The sequence below is a fragment of the Carettochelys insculpta genome, chromosome 20 (genome assembly GCF_033958435.1).
Source record: "Carettochelys insculpta isolate YL-2023 chromosome 20, ASM3395843v1, whole genome shotgun sequence".
NCBI classification, from domain to species: domain Eukaryota; kingdom Metazoa; phylum Chordata; order Testudines; family Carettochelyidae; genus Carettochelys; species Carettochelys insculpta.
In genome coordinates this window covers 25,006,274-25,020,765 of record NC_134156.1, presented here as the reverse complement: position 1 = coordinate 25,020,765, position 14,492 = coordinate 25,006,274, and the positions used below count along the sequence as shown (strand labels likewise).

Below are 14,492 nucleotides of genomic sequence, written 5' to 3'. Positions count from 1 at the left end.
TCCTGACCGCTCTGAACAGCTGTCAAGCCAGGTGCCTTTCTCTGCACCATAGAACATGGGGGATATACTGCTGTGCTAATGTAAACAAATATGTGGGGGCAGCGCTGGCTGCACTTAAGGGGTTTTCCTTCCTTTTGCTGCTCCTGTCTCTGGATGTCCCTGTCTAAAGCAGCAAAGCAGAGTCACTGATTGCTGCCCTCCCTTTCAGTGTCTTCAGTGGGGCTCTGACATCAAGACTCATAAAACTTTCACTGCGGTGATGGAAGTGCTGTGCCGGTGTAAGGAGGAAGCCAGCGCAAGTATCTGCAAGTAAGGACGTTGGGACAGGCATGCTCCTAAAAGGGGGTGTTTGCAGGTTTACACTAGGCATTGTAACATTGTGCATCGAGCTTGGAATGGATAGCGTAGCATGCCAAGCAGGTGGCCTCAGAGGCGGGGAGAACACAGTTCTGCCAGCCCATTGACAGAGCCTGAGCTGTGGGAGCCAGACGTCCATACAGCGCTTGTAGGAGGGGCCCTTGCATGTCCTTCCCTGGGACTTTAATTTTGTGTTTTCCCAAGGGATTTTTTTCAGCATGTTGTTATGCACAAGGCTTACTGCCATGAATCCTCTTGTTACTTTTCACCTCCCTCTTCCTTCAGCAAGTGCAAGGCACCTCACTCATGAGCCTGTGAGCTTCACCACTGATTGGCATTTGCTGCTGTTTGTAGAAATAAGGTTCAATGGGCCGTGTTTATCCTTAATGTAACTAGTGACCTGAATATGTGGCGTGAACTTCACTTTTACAGCCTAGAGATTATATCCTGGTGAACTGGGCCAGCTAGAGGCTTGAGCGCACTTTGGTCATCTATTTGTAAAGTTGTCTAAACTAATGGGTCCCAACCTTTTCACTAGTGCAGACCCCAAACCATCTGCAGACCTCCACCAAAGCCAGTTTCTAGCCTCCATGTACTCTTCATTAAATGAAAAAGAAAACCACAACAGAGATTTTTCAGACCGCTATTAACAACGTTACTGGAAAATAATTAATTTAAAATAATAATTGGCTGTTACTTCACAATCTATTTATAACTTATTTTCTATGATTGTTTTTATTTATCTTTTACTTTTTTCATGGATGCCCTGCAATACCCTCATGGTCCATGAATCCCAGATTGGGAACCACTAGACAGATGGAAAAAAATGCCCTTTTGGTTTCTTGAGAGAGGAAGAGCCAGTAATATTTGCACAAGCCTTTCTATGGGCTAAGCTATGAAAATAAGTGAATAGAATAAATAGATTATTCTATATGTTGACTTAGTTTGCCATGTGACCTAACTCTGGTGGGTATTTAGAAATAACAACACAGGGTTTGCGCTGAGCTGCAGCATTTACTTCTCAGCCTGTTGGATGTTCTATGATGTACCCTGGAATCTTACTCTTCTTTTCATGCACCAACTTTCTGGTGTATGTATGGCAATTTTATATTCATTATGGTGCATAGGGGTCAGCAACCAGGCAGAGTGCTGAAATTTGACCTTTTGACCTCTATGTATGTGCCGAGTGCCAGTAATACTTTTTAAAGTCACTAACAGTCCTACTTACAACAGCTTCATTAATAAACTAAGCTGCAGAGCTTTACCATTTAGGTGGTGGTTGGTGACATTAGCTAGACTTTGGTTAATCCACAGGCAGATGTTTTTGAGCAAGCTCCCAGCTGCATGAGGTGGGACTGAGCTCCTCCCTCGCATGCCAATGACAGTTGCCTCAAGTGCCACCTTTGGTACTCATGCTGGGGGGTTGCTGACCCTTGGTGTATGAAAACAACTTGCTTTGTTACCCTGTTCCCTGACCTTGACAGAGGTGCCAGTGAGACCCAAGTTCCCTCTTTTGACCCTTTATCTGAGTTTTCAGCTGAACACTCTGTAGGGACCACTTGGATTTACTTGTGTTGATTGGATTACAGGTACGGTCTGAAGCCATGTCCGATCTGTCTGGTGGACCCTAAGGATCCAGTCAAACTGCCTTGTGAACATATGTTCTGTCAGAGTTGCATCAAACAGTGGCTGACCCCAGGGCAGATGTTCTGTCCATACTGCAAAGTTAACCTGCCAGATGACTATAGTGTAACCATCTCCCAGGAGCTGAGGTATTCCACCCTTCCTCTGACACCACAGTATCACTCACCTTGCAGCAGGAGACAGTTGGGCTAGTTGTACTGGGGACCCTGACCCTCAGCATGGGTGCCCTAAGTGCAGGCAGAGTTAGCAGAACAAGTTAGACAGATCTCCGGTAGTTCCCCTCTGTCCTGTGATTAAAGCTCTGGTGAGGCAGGTGCCTCATTCAATTTGAGATGTTCCTGTTTCATGATACTCTGTAAAGTAGAGTTGCTATGAGTGGCTTAATGCAGTGACTGAACTACTTCTATCTTGGGTCACTCTTTTGTGCTTTCAGCTAGAAGTCAGAAGTGACAGTGTCCAGCTATATGATCACAAATGACAGTGACATAGTCTTGGTAGATAATAGTTCTGAGAAATGCCTTGTAACAGTGCCTTGTTAAAACTCTGGCTGTCGATATAGAGTCTTGTTTCGCTGATATAAACATTCCATGTAGCCATAGGCGTCTGAGCTTCATCCAGTATCAGAGACATAGAGTTTGAGGCTGGAAGGAACCACTAGATCATCTAATCTGATCTGTGTAGCAGTGCCAGGCAATTTAACAGGTTCTGCTGTTGTCTGGCTACCTTAATGATTTCTTTTCCCACCATTTCCTCAGGGTTGCAATAAAGAAGAATGCCCAGTTCCGTCAGATGTGCAATAGCTTCTTCATAGACCTGGTTTCCACCATGTGTTTCAAAGACAACGAACCCCCAGAGAAAGCAGTGATTGGGGAACTGCTCAGCCTGATGTTTGTTTGCCGGGAGCCTTTGAGAATTGGCGCAAGTAGTAAGCTCAGTTCTTCCTGCCAATGTCAACCTCCTGATTGAATCTGTTCTCCTGCCTCTCTCTCTAGCCCATGAATCATATTTTTCCTCTGTATTCAGATCATCGCACTGTGTACACAAAATTGCTGTCCCCATTTGATGACGTGGTGGATAAGACTCCTATCATCCGCTCAGTGGTGCTGAAGCTGCTTTTGAAATACAGGCAAGTTCAGTCAAAAAGCTGGTGGGTGGTGTGGGTTACGTGTCCTCCATAACCTCTTCAGCCAAGCTGCTGTCTCCCCTTCTCTTTAGTCATGTGCTGCTCATGGAATGAGGGAGAATTTTAGCCAGGTTCTGAGATTTGAACATCATCCTGTGAAAACCAGCATTTGCCTGTGCATCAGCACCTGGGCTGAGGTGCATTTGTGGGTGCAGTATCTTTTTGTATCCATCCTGTCCTGACCCAGATGTGAGGTCATCAGGAGCTACTCCTGAGCTCTATGCCCGATAACTCTTAGGAAAGCTAAAGAATGAAGCGACATACCAATGCATTCAGGAAACTGACAAATGAATATTTTATTAACCTTTTACTTGTCTAACTATATGGTGTGAGGGGTTTGTGTTTAAATTACACACTGGCCCTGTCTACACGAGCCCCAAACTTCGAAATGGCCACGCAAATGGCCATTTCGAAGTTTACTAATGAAGCGCTGAAATGCATATTCAGCGCTTCATTGGCATGCGGGCGGCAGCGGCACTTCGAAATTGATGCGGCTCGCCGCCGCGCGGCTCGTCCAGACAGGGCTCCTTTTCGAAAGGACCCCACCTACTTCGAAGTCCCCTTATTCCTATGAGCTCATGGGAATAAGGGGACTTCGAAGTAGGCGGGGTCCTTTCGAAAAGGAGCCCCATCTGGACGAGCCGCGCGGCGGCGAGGCACGTCAATTTTGAAGTGCCGCGGCCGCCCGCATGCTAATGAAGCGCTGAATATGCATTTCAGCGCTTCATTAGTAAACTTTGAAATGGCCATTTGCGTGGCCATTTCGAAGTTTGGGACACGTGTAGACGTAGCCACTGTGTCCTGAACCACATATGCAAGAGGAATTCGCACAAATGATGCCTGCGTTGATTTGTCCACAGCTTGATTCAGAATAGAAAGCAAAAGGTCTTTTTGTCTAGACAGAGTCAATCTGTGCATGCTTTGTATGTGTGTCTCTTCCATGGTGGAGGGTCTCAATTAAAGGAAGTTGTGAGAGTGCCGCTGGAAATGACAAGAGAAACATAACACAGAGTTTCTCTGTTTCCTTTGGAAGCTCAATTAGGTTACCATGTTACCAAGCTCCATTCACACAGCATAAAATAATGGAGGAGCCAAGTGAAGTTACACAGGGGACCATGCTGGGGTGTGATGGCACAATGTTCTTCCTCATGGCACTGGTTCTTATCACTTGTGGTGGATCAGAGATCCTGTGTGATTCCAGCCATGACCTGTCTTAGCTGTTCTTTCCCTCTCAGCTGGACTAGAAGTGACGCCTCTGCCACGTGAACAGAATTTGCAATTTATGTTCTAATTAACGATCGGTAGCCATCTGCATTGCAGTTGTAAGAGGAGGTTTCTCTGTTTCATAGCTTCAGTGATGTGAAAGCCTACATGCAGGATTACCTGGCACAGGTAGAGCAGTGCCACATCCTGGGCAAAGATGACAAGACTGAACTTTACACACTTGTTGTCAATTGTTTGGAGGTAGGTCTGCTTGCCCCATCTTCCTCCTTTCAGAGGTGCTGCTTGGGGAGGTTCTGGCCCAAAGGAATCAATCCATATAGCCAGGTTTTGAGAATACAGCTCTTGTAATCCTGGCTGAGCTGATGCGCACACACTGACTCTGGGGAGGGGTCTTAGCCACCCAGAAGGAGCAGGAGAATGTTAAAACCATGGATCTGTTCCAGGCGAGCTAACAACATCACTGGGTTTTTGGGCAAAGTGGTGGGGGTGGCAGTTCTGTGTTCCTGGAAGGGGTGGGGCCTTGCATGGAACGGGTGGGGCATGGGCAGCCAACCCTTGTATCTCCTTCCCTTCCCCCCTCACCCCCAGCATCCTCTGGAGCACACCACCTGGGGCTCTGGTGCCTTGGGCCCCTTTGAATTGCCAGGTGCCAGGGCAGTTGCCCCATTTGCCCCTCCCTCCCCCAGTTCAGAGCTGTTTGATTGTAGCCACTCCAGCTTTGCCAAGTCCCCAGATAAGGCTTGTGCTGCAGCATTACAGGAGTTCTCCTCCTTTCGCATTCCCTCCTCTGCTTCATGGTGCTGGGTGGTGGCTTCAGCATGATTGGATCTGACCAGAAGAGGCTTAGACTCCAGCAGCTGGGGATAAGGCAACAAGCTGGATGTGTGACCAATTTTTCCTTTTGCAGGATTCGATGTATGAAAAGATTGGAGCCGGCACAGAGGAAGACCAGATACATCATCTCAGGGAAGATGGACGCTTTCTGGAGAGCTGTTCTAAGAGGAACAACCAAGAAACCCTTCAGGAGGCCTCTATTGAGTACCTGCAGGGGGTGGCCAGGGTCCGGCTGTGTTTGGACAGGGCTGCAGAGCTGCTCTTTGAAATACAAAGACCTAAAGGCAAGTTCAGTTCTACTGCCCTTGACTGAAAATGCTAACGTATCAAAGGCTAAATGCATGTTGCAGGCCCCTCTTTTGGCTCTGGGCCACCATGCCTCATGCCGGTAAGTGTACTGGGATAAAATCTAGCTGTTCGCTTTTTCTTTTTGTACAACTTTAGTTTTTACTCCTGTCTTTGGTGTAGAAGCTGCATTCAGTCAGTATCTGTCCTTTACCATGCAGTTCTTTGCTGTAAAATGTTTGTAGGGACACTTCTAACTGGTATATAAACCTGTGGGGATCCTTCTGCTGGTCACAAAAAATTCCCAGTGCCCTTTAACGTGCTTCATTTAACAGTGGGGTAGATCGAAGTGCACCATGAAATTCTTAGTACTGGGCAGCAAGGTCCATACCAAGGCCTAGTGTGGGGAGGGTTTTTTCCTCAGGTTGCTGCAGAGTGAGGCTATGTCCACACAGCAGCCTTATTTCAAAATAAGCTATTCTGGAAGAGCTCTTTCGGAAGAGCTTATTTCCAAATAACACTGTTATGCACAAAAATGCATTTTGAAATAGCATTTAGCTATTTCAAAATACAGCAGCTACACACACAGAGCCTATTTCAGAATAGATCCATTGGACTCACTCTGGCTTATTTTGAAACAGGCTCTGTTGCCTAGCTTAACAGCACCTATTCCAAATTATCTTATTGAAAGTCAGTGGACATCAGATGCCTAACTCTGTTAGCTGCTTTTGAAAATGTTACCCTTCATTGAACTTTGGAAACCATTTGCTCATCACCACAGAAATGTCTACATTTAAAGATTTCTCTAGCAGCACCAATACAGGCATCATGATCCCTGCATATTCCTGTGTCAGAACATAATGAGAAGGCAGCACTACTAAGATCTCTTGAATCAGATCTGGGAAATGGAACTGGCCACAGCTCTGGGATCCAGCAGAACAGCAAACCAAGAGGAGAAACTGTGACTTACTTTTTGTTCTCTCTACAGAGCCGAGTAAGACAGCGGACAGGCAGAAATACCTTCAGCAAGCAATGAGGTTCTGTAGGCTGGCTGGGAATGACTGGTACCGAGTTTACCTGGTCCGAAAGCTGGTTAACCAGTATGGCATGGAGTTTGCTCAGAAGCTTTCTGAGGAGAGTCAGTTTCATTGGGTCTTCCCAGCAGAAATCATTCAACAGCAGGTAAAGCAAACACATCCCCCAACTCGTATTTCCTTCAGTTTGTGTTTCTGAATATGGCTGACGCCTCTTGGTGGCTTTTGTATCTGCATTTGTTCATGTGCCTGCTGAGTGCTGCTCCACTCTGGTACTGGAGGAGGTGGAAGTGCTGCATCTGGAAGAGTGGGAGTAGCCTACTCATTGTGGCATCCCTGCCTTCCATAGGAAGGAATTTCTTCTGACCTGAAGAAAGGCCATTATTTTGCTTGTTTCAAAGCCTGGCTCCCAGAGGAGCAACCTCCCTGCCTGTTTGGCAGCCTGGAAGTGGCGTGACCAAGCACTCACCCTGACTAGGAAGTCAGCCCTTCTGTCTGCATGCTGCATTTTAGCTAAAATTAAAATTAACCCTGTCCCCCAACAGACCATGCACATGCTTCTGTGGAAGAGTTTCCCTCTTGTAAAGGGACATTCTGCAACTCTGCCCAGTATTCACACTGTGGGGTGGGGTTGTTTGTACTTTGTGGCTTCAGAGGGACCAACCTAATCAGATTGATCGCTACCTGGTATGCGGGGAGAACTACAGAATCCTGCGTGATGCTGTGGGGAAAGCCATGATTGAGTGCAAGATGAAGGGCATTGCAGCAGCACAGAAGGTAAGACTTCTCTCCATTCGGCACAGGTGATCCTCTTTGAGTGTGACTTAGTGATCTCTTTGAAAGATTTGTAGCGGGAAGCATTCTAGCCTGGTGCCCTGCTGTTAGCCACTCCCTCCCCTCTCGTTCACATGCCCGCGAGATAGAGAAACAGCAAAAGAAAAATTTCTGATGGATTTTAACTGGACCCAATCATTATTTTCTGTTGACGTGCACTTTCGCCCATTGTAGGTGAGTTTTGGGTTACTGTTCCCTCTCCAGTGCTGTTTGCCAGTCACATGATCCTCCCCACTCATCTTCCCTTTTAGCAGTGTTCTGTGAAGTTCTTCTTGAATGGCAAGTTTAAGCTTCTTGCAGCCGCCTGGCTAAGGGACCACGTTTTTTTCCATGCGGCTGTGCTTCCTTTCGCTGCCCTTCTGTTGCATGCTTTTGTCTCTTAGCATGTCATCCAAACAATCTGCAACTTACTTAACTCCAAAACTTAATACACATGTGCAGTGAGATAGGTGTACATGGAAAATGTGCTGACATACTGTGTACGTTTAGTTTCCTCCTTTTCCCTACTTGTGCATACATTATGACTGTGAGCTGCTCAGGGAAGGCACTGTATCAGCAGTGCATCACCTCCTGGCCCTCCCTTGTGGTTGCAGCCTGTGGATGCCACATTAATATGAACAGTTAATAATAGCTTTCTGCTTGGGCTAAGTATGTACTGTCTAGTTTGGACAACAGATGAGTGGCAGGTTGGCTGGATCAGGAAAGTTTGGAAAATATTTCTGGCCAATAGAAAAAGGGTCTGCTTGACTGGTGTTTCAGATACTTTTCTGTTCAGGACAGCAGACTTCCCTGCAAGTAGGTTCTTGTAAGGATCTGACAGGGAATGTTGAAAATCCACATAAACATAAATTGCCCCTTCTGCAGAGGGGGACTTTCTCGGAGTGTGCTGAGCCAGAGAAGTGGCTTTTATTATGCCATGCCTGCATGAGGGGGAATATCCGCTTCCTTTGCCTGTCACCTTCTGCGACAATGGGAGAGCTATGTCTGTCAGGGGCAGGGAGAAATGTGCAGGTCTGTTGTTGAGCATAGATTGCAGGGACTGCGGAGGGAAGAGAGATGTAGCCGCTTATCTTCTGCATAACCAGTTTCTCTTGTGTTTCAGGCATGTAACAGCTCTGAGTCTGCACAAGCTGTTCATCTGCTCTTGGGTATTTTCAGAGAACTCACTGCTCTGTATGGATGCAGGAACAGAAGCCTCCACCCCAAAAAGGAGGTGAGATATCTTTTTCTGGTGACAAGTTCTGAGCTGTCCGGGAGTAGACTTGTGTCCTTCTAAGAGAAGGCGCCTTAGGTCACAGAATGCAGGTAATAATAATATATAATATATGGAGATACACATCTCATAGAGCTGGAAGGGACCTTGGGATGTCACTGAGTCGAGTCCCCTGCCCTCTTGGCAGGACCAAACACCATCCCTGGCAGACTTTTTTTTTTTTTTTATCTATTTGCCCAGCCCCTAAATGGCCTCCTCAAAGATTGAACTCACAACCCTGGGTTTAGCAGGCCAGTGTTCAAAACACTGAGCTATTCCTCTTCTCAGAGCATCTGGCAGAGATTGGCTGAAGAGAAATCTGAGTGGCATCCAAAGAGGGGACCTCCTCCCTATGTAACAAGAGGGCTCTATCGGACCCTGTTTACTGTAGTATCTGAGCAATTCAGTCTTTACTCTCCCTTGAAGCAGGGCAGTATTATAGTTCCAGGTGGGGAATGGAGACAGAGACTCAGTGGCTTGCCCAAGGAGTCACAAAATCTGTGGCAGAACAGGGAATTGAAATCCCAGTAACCTACCTTGCAGCCCATTGTCCTAACCTCACCACGAGACCATCCTTCCTCACCATAGCTTGAAGGACCAACTCCAGTTACCTCAAGGCACAGCAGGGTATCACACTTCACTAGATGGTGCACGAAGAGCCATTGGTCCTTTTTGTCTGATTGGCAATCACGTATTTTATTTTCACATTCACCAATGTTTGCCTTCAGCAATGTGATGCGATGATCGAGTTCATCCAAAGCTCTAAAGCCCTGGATTCCCCAGCTCTGAAGCCGTTTGCAGCGTCTCTTGTGACAAACAGTCTCCCGTCACTGACAGTGAGTCCCCAGCACTTCAGCCATACTGGGGCACTGATCGAAATAGTGGTTCACACTGCAGCTGTCTTGCTGTGTGGGCAGAATCGAATCCTCGAACCTCTGAAGAACCTGGCCTTCTCTCCTTCCACCATGCAGGTAAGGACAGGTGTCCAGCTACAGCTTTTCTTGGAATCGTGAACCAGAACCCTGAAACCAGGACTTGAATTCAGCCAACCCATGTTGGTGCTGGGTGAATCAAATGCTGGAAACTCTTTCATACTGCTTCCTTCCCCCCCCAAACCTGAACTGTCATTTAAAAAACAAAGGAGGAATCTGGTTGTTATTGAGATGCTCCCATGTTGAATTTTCAAGGTTAACTTGTATTCAGATTTCTGCCTCGGGTTGCAGACTGTGGATCAATAGCACCTCATCACCTCCATGAGCACTAACTGGGATATCCAGTGCTAAGTCTTTGATTATTTCACTACTTATCCAAAGCATGAAGGAGAGGAAATGGGAAGGGCACACTCAGAGGGTCTGCACAATATAGTCTGAGTGATGCCCATGGCCCCATGAGTGAGTGGGTTTGGGAGAGTGTTCCTGTTTCTCCCCACCTCCTAACCAAGGAGGATTTAAGGAAACTAGAGAACTGAAAGGAAGCCAGGCTCAAGAAACAAAGAGAACATACTTGAGTCTATTGTCATCACCTGCCCAGTCTGTTGGGAGTGGGGTCTCACAGGTGGACCTTATTTTGTGGGAACTTAGAAAAGTAACACCACCTTTGTGTTAACCCCAATGTGTGATTCCTGCTTTAAAACCATCCCCATTCTGCTTCTGGCCAGGACTCCTACTTTAGCCTGTCCTGGGGTTTAATTAGCTGAAGAGTTTATTGAATTGTGACCCCCTTCCCTTTTCACAGTTGAACCTGTTGCTTCCTCTGCAGCACATCCCATTGACATATAAAGTTTTCCTATTGCTGAGTAAAATTCAGTGTTTTTGCTTCTCCATCTCTCCTTATTTCCTTGCACTGAGCAATTGACAATCTGTCAGCGCCTCAGTGTTCTCTTGTGTGTAATTTAACTGGAAACCAGGTGTGTTGCTGAACCACTGCTTTAGTAGGATATTTATTCATGTGCATTTTTGTTTGCAGCATTCTTTTCTGCCCACAATGCCTGAAGATATGATGATTCAGGCTGTGAATTGGGAGGGAATGAAGCATCTGCGCTGGTATTGTAAGTATCCCTGCGTGGATTTGGCAGCAGTGTGGGAAGAGCCATTGTCTGAGAATAACTGTTGCAATATGTCAAGTTCAGTTAGGTACCTACGGAGCTGGAGCTGAGTATTATTTATGCAGTGCGTAAGAGGAATTGCATTATTCTTTTTCGTGCTTCTAAAACCCAGATAGTTTAGGATGGCGAAGTCTCCCAGGGATTTCTTTTGTTTTTATAAGACATATTCAGCCTAGAGACAGCATGACCTCTGGCTTTTGTGTGGGCAGCTAATGTGACTCCTATGTGCTGCAAGCAGTTGAGTTACTTCCACTAGGGCTGGATCTTGAAGAATCTTTCTTGGACTCAAGTGTGGGTGGGTAGGTGTGTGTGCAAGAACAGGAATGCTTGGTTTTATTCATTTTAAAAAATGCACCTCTGGCCTGCTCACAGTACTATGCTGTTGATTTCTTTGTCTCACAGTGTGTCCAAATGGCCATCCATGCACTATTGGAGAGGTAAGCGTTTAAGCTTGAGTGGAGTTTTATGTCTTGGGTTATTTTTTTAAGTGCTGCCTGCACTATATTTCACTATATTTCATGATTACACCCAAAGGTAAATATAAGCAAGCTGTATGGTCAACCATTATCACATTGCATTGTGAATCTAGGTACAGCTTTTGTATCCCAAGTAATACTGCCTATTTCAGTGAGTAACCATCACTTGTTTCAGTCAGGTGTTGGGAAGTTGCTTTTCTGTTCATAAGCCTGTAAAATGGCCCTCCCCCTCATAATAAACTCTCTGGTTTGACTGATATGACAGTATCTTGTAATATCCTGGACCAATATTCTTGAATTGAGTTTAATGCGGTGGACTCCAAAGACATTAAACATGCCACTGTGTTTCTGAGGGATTGTATGTGTGCCCATCTGAAGGGCAAAGAGAAGGCTAGCAAAGGGCAATGAAGTCATTAGGCAAATTCATTCAGGCTGTGTCTATACTTGCATTCCTCTTTTGAAAGAGGTATGCAAATGAGGTAAATCAAAATGCAAACTAGGTGCCAATTTGCATATTGGGTGCCTCATTTGCATGTTGTTTCGAAACAGCTTTTTGAAAGAGGAAAACCAGTGCAGATGCTGCTCTTTCGAAAGTAAACCCCATCTTTGAAAGAATCCTTCTTCCCTTTTTTTATGGGAAGAAGGATTCTTTTGAAGATGGGGTTTATTTTCAAAAGAGCAGTGTCTACACTGGTTTTCTTCTTTCGAAAGAAGCTATTTCGAAATAATATGTAAATGAGGTGTCGGCTATGCAAATCTGCACCTCATTTGCATTTTCAATTTCCCTCATTTGCATGACTCTTTCAAAAGAGAATGCAAGTGTAGACACAGCCTCAGGTTATAACATCTCCAGAGAAACACTGTCTACTGGAGAGAGCCACATCTCCTAAGTTAAACTGAACTCTCCAGGGAACAGCAGATGAAGAAAAAGGGATTTGGATAAATAGCCTGGATTTAAACTGGCTCAGGGCCTCCTTTCTAATCCAGAAAACAGACAGGACTTCGCATCCAAGTTGGGCCCCAATTTGTAGGACAAAGGTGGAGGGGCAAGAGAGACATGTCTTTACCCAAGAGGCAATGGCTGGGGAGGCCGGAGACCTTAGAGTGGGTGCCCTTGCTGTGCTTTTGTAGGGAACTTTAAGAGTAATTGCCCAGAACCAGGGCATTTCACGTTTAACAGCTGTGTAAAAGTGATGACCCACATCTGCCAGGTACCTCCTTGTCTGAGGCCTGACTTAGAATTAAGTAGCACCAAGACTGTGCTCCACAGTCTGAATTAGCTCCATTTCTCTGAGTCAGAGAATGCTGCTCCTTTGCATCTGTCTGTCATTCATTAATCTGTGTCCTTTCTTCGCCCTTTGCTAGTGTGGTCGTCCCATGGAACAGAGCCGGTGTGTTGACTGCGGCGCAACAATCGGTGGTTCACACCACGTTCCAGTCACTGGCTTTCAGGGAGTCCAGTAAGTTTTAACTACTTTCACTTCTATGGTGCTGAATTATGCAGCCTTTATAGTCTACTCTAAAGCCTGGCGGAAATGCCCCATCTTGCTGTCTCAGCTGAATCAATGTTCTCTTGAAAACCGCTACTAGCACAGACAGTTGTTCCACCAATAGTGAAAGGGTTAATCTGACCGCAGAGGCCAGTTTAGCTCTAGCTCTGCCATGATCCCCTAAAAGCAAGGGCTTGTCAGCCTAGTGTTCTTAGGCTTTTCATCTCTTGAGTCACCCTCATCTGGTCTATTACTGTCTTTCCTGTACAGTTCTTATCAGCTGAATGTTCCTTGGTAACCTTTGGTTGACACCTACCATCTGATCTGCCGGCATAGAACATGCAGCCTATTAATACACTTTAGAGCAAGGATGGGCAAAGTACAGCCCATGGGTCGGATCCAGCTCACCGTACGTTTCCCCTCCAGGCCACCATGATGCTCCAGACTGGAACTGGAGGAAAATGTCCCATGGTCCAGCAGGGCTCTTAGGCAGCCGCAGTCTTGGCCACACTCTCCTCCCAGAAGCACCACAGCCAGAGGCTGCTGGCAAGTGTGTCTCTGCGTGCCCTGTGAAGGAAGGGGGCAATGGGTCTCCACATGGGTCCATGCCTGCAGGCATCCCTCCTGCAGCTCCCTTTGGCTGGAAACCCTTTACAGCCCTGACGTGTTAATTTCATTATCCCTAGTGATAGCAGCAGCAGTTTCTGACCTGCCTAGCAAATGGTAGCTAATCCAGACTTTAGCTAACCATGGCTGCATGGCACTATTAATGTATCATCTTAACATAAAATGCATTTAGAAGATGATACCCTGTGGAGTGGGAACTACCAGCTAACAAATTGACTCAGATTACCATAGTGTGAAATTCATTTGTAGTGATCAACCTTTTCTCTCCACTGCTCCACAGAAAGAGCCTTAAATTGCAGCCTGATATCAACAGCAGGTAGATATAGAACATATTTTTTAATATCAAGAAAGAAAATTCACTCTGTAATTTCCTACAGGAATTTCACAGACAGAACTCAAACTGGTCACGTGCTTGGGAATCCTAGAAACAGAGAAGCAATGGTAGTGTCCGAGAGGGAGATGCCCCCAGTTGCCTTCATTGTGATTCGCTTGCTCACTCATTTGGCTATGCTGCTGGGAGCCACAAAAGAACTGCAGGTATTTGGAAACCATCCCCATTGTCTAGACAGAGTCACTTCCCATGTGGAGTTTTGGGAAGACTTGTCATACAGCCAGGGCTGCAAAAAGCCTCCAGCTTCCTGCCTATGTTTCCAGCAGAGCTGTTAAAAGTGGGTGCTGACAAGACAAGTGGCTGTCATAGTGGGCCTAAAGGTGTGTGCCTCTCTGATTGGTACAAGTGAAAATGAACGCATAAGTGGTAAAACATGTGTTTCAAAAATACACATATCTTCTAAGCCCGGTGGGTCTCGTACCTTTCTGTCACACATGGGCTGCGTCTACACGTGCACGCTACTTCGAAGTAGCGGCACCAACTTCGAAATAGCGCCCGTCACGTCTACACGTGTTGGGCGCTATTTCGAAGTTGAAATCGATGTTAGGCGGCGAGACGTCGAAGTCGCTAACCCCATGAGCGGATGGGAATAGCGCCCTACTTCGACGTTCAACATCGAAGTAGGGACGTGTAGACGATCCGCGACCCGCAACATCGAAATAGCGGGGTCCTCCATGGCGGCCATCAGCTGGGGGGTTGAGAGATACTCTCTCTCCAGCCCTTGCGGGGCTCTGTGGTCACCGTGGGCAGCAGCCCT

General features: G+C 46.4%; 1 protein-coding gene across 4 annotated transcripts in view; it reads left to right on the top strand.

Annotated features, from left to right (window-relative positions):
* The window catches only part of RNF213 (ring finger protein 213), a 95,905-nt gene that overhangs the window by 67,335 nt on the left and 14,078 nt on the right, over positions 1-14,492 (top strand). For 3 of the 4 annotated variants that reach the window (XM_075014313.1, XM_075014311.1, XM_075014312.1), the window contains exons 42-55: positions 209-309; positions 1,947-2,129; positions 2,757-2,926; positions 3,025-3,127; positions 4,534-4,648; positions 5,316-5,526; positions 6,516-6,709; positions 7,216-7,338; positions 8,498-8,608; positions 9,376-9,618; positions 10,613-10,694; positions 11,154-11,188; positions 12,593-12,687; positions 13,722-13,881. In XM_075014313.1, the coding sequence (XP_074870414.1) occupies positions 209-309; positions 1,947-2,129; positions 2,757-2,926; positions 3,025-3,127; positions 4,534-4,648; positions 5,316-5,526; positions 6,516-6,709; positions 7,216-7,338; positions 8,498-8,608; positions 9,376-9,618; positions 10,613-10,694; positions 11,154-11,188; positions 12,593-12,687; positions 13,722-13,881 (1,926 nt within the window). The remainder of the gene's footprint in view (positions 1-208; positions 310-1,946; positions 2,130-2,756; positions 2,927-3,024; positions 3,128-4,533; positions 4,649-5,315; positions 5,527-6,515; positions 6,710-7,215; positions 7,339-8,497; positions 8,609-9,375; positions 9,619-10,612; positions 10,695-11,153; positions 11,189-12,592; positions 12,688-13,721; positions 13,882-14,492) is intronic. The other variant, XM_075014314.1, reaches the window with a different exon arrangement.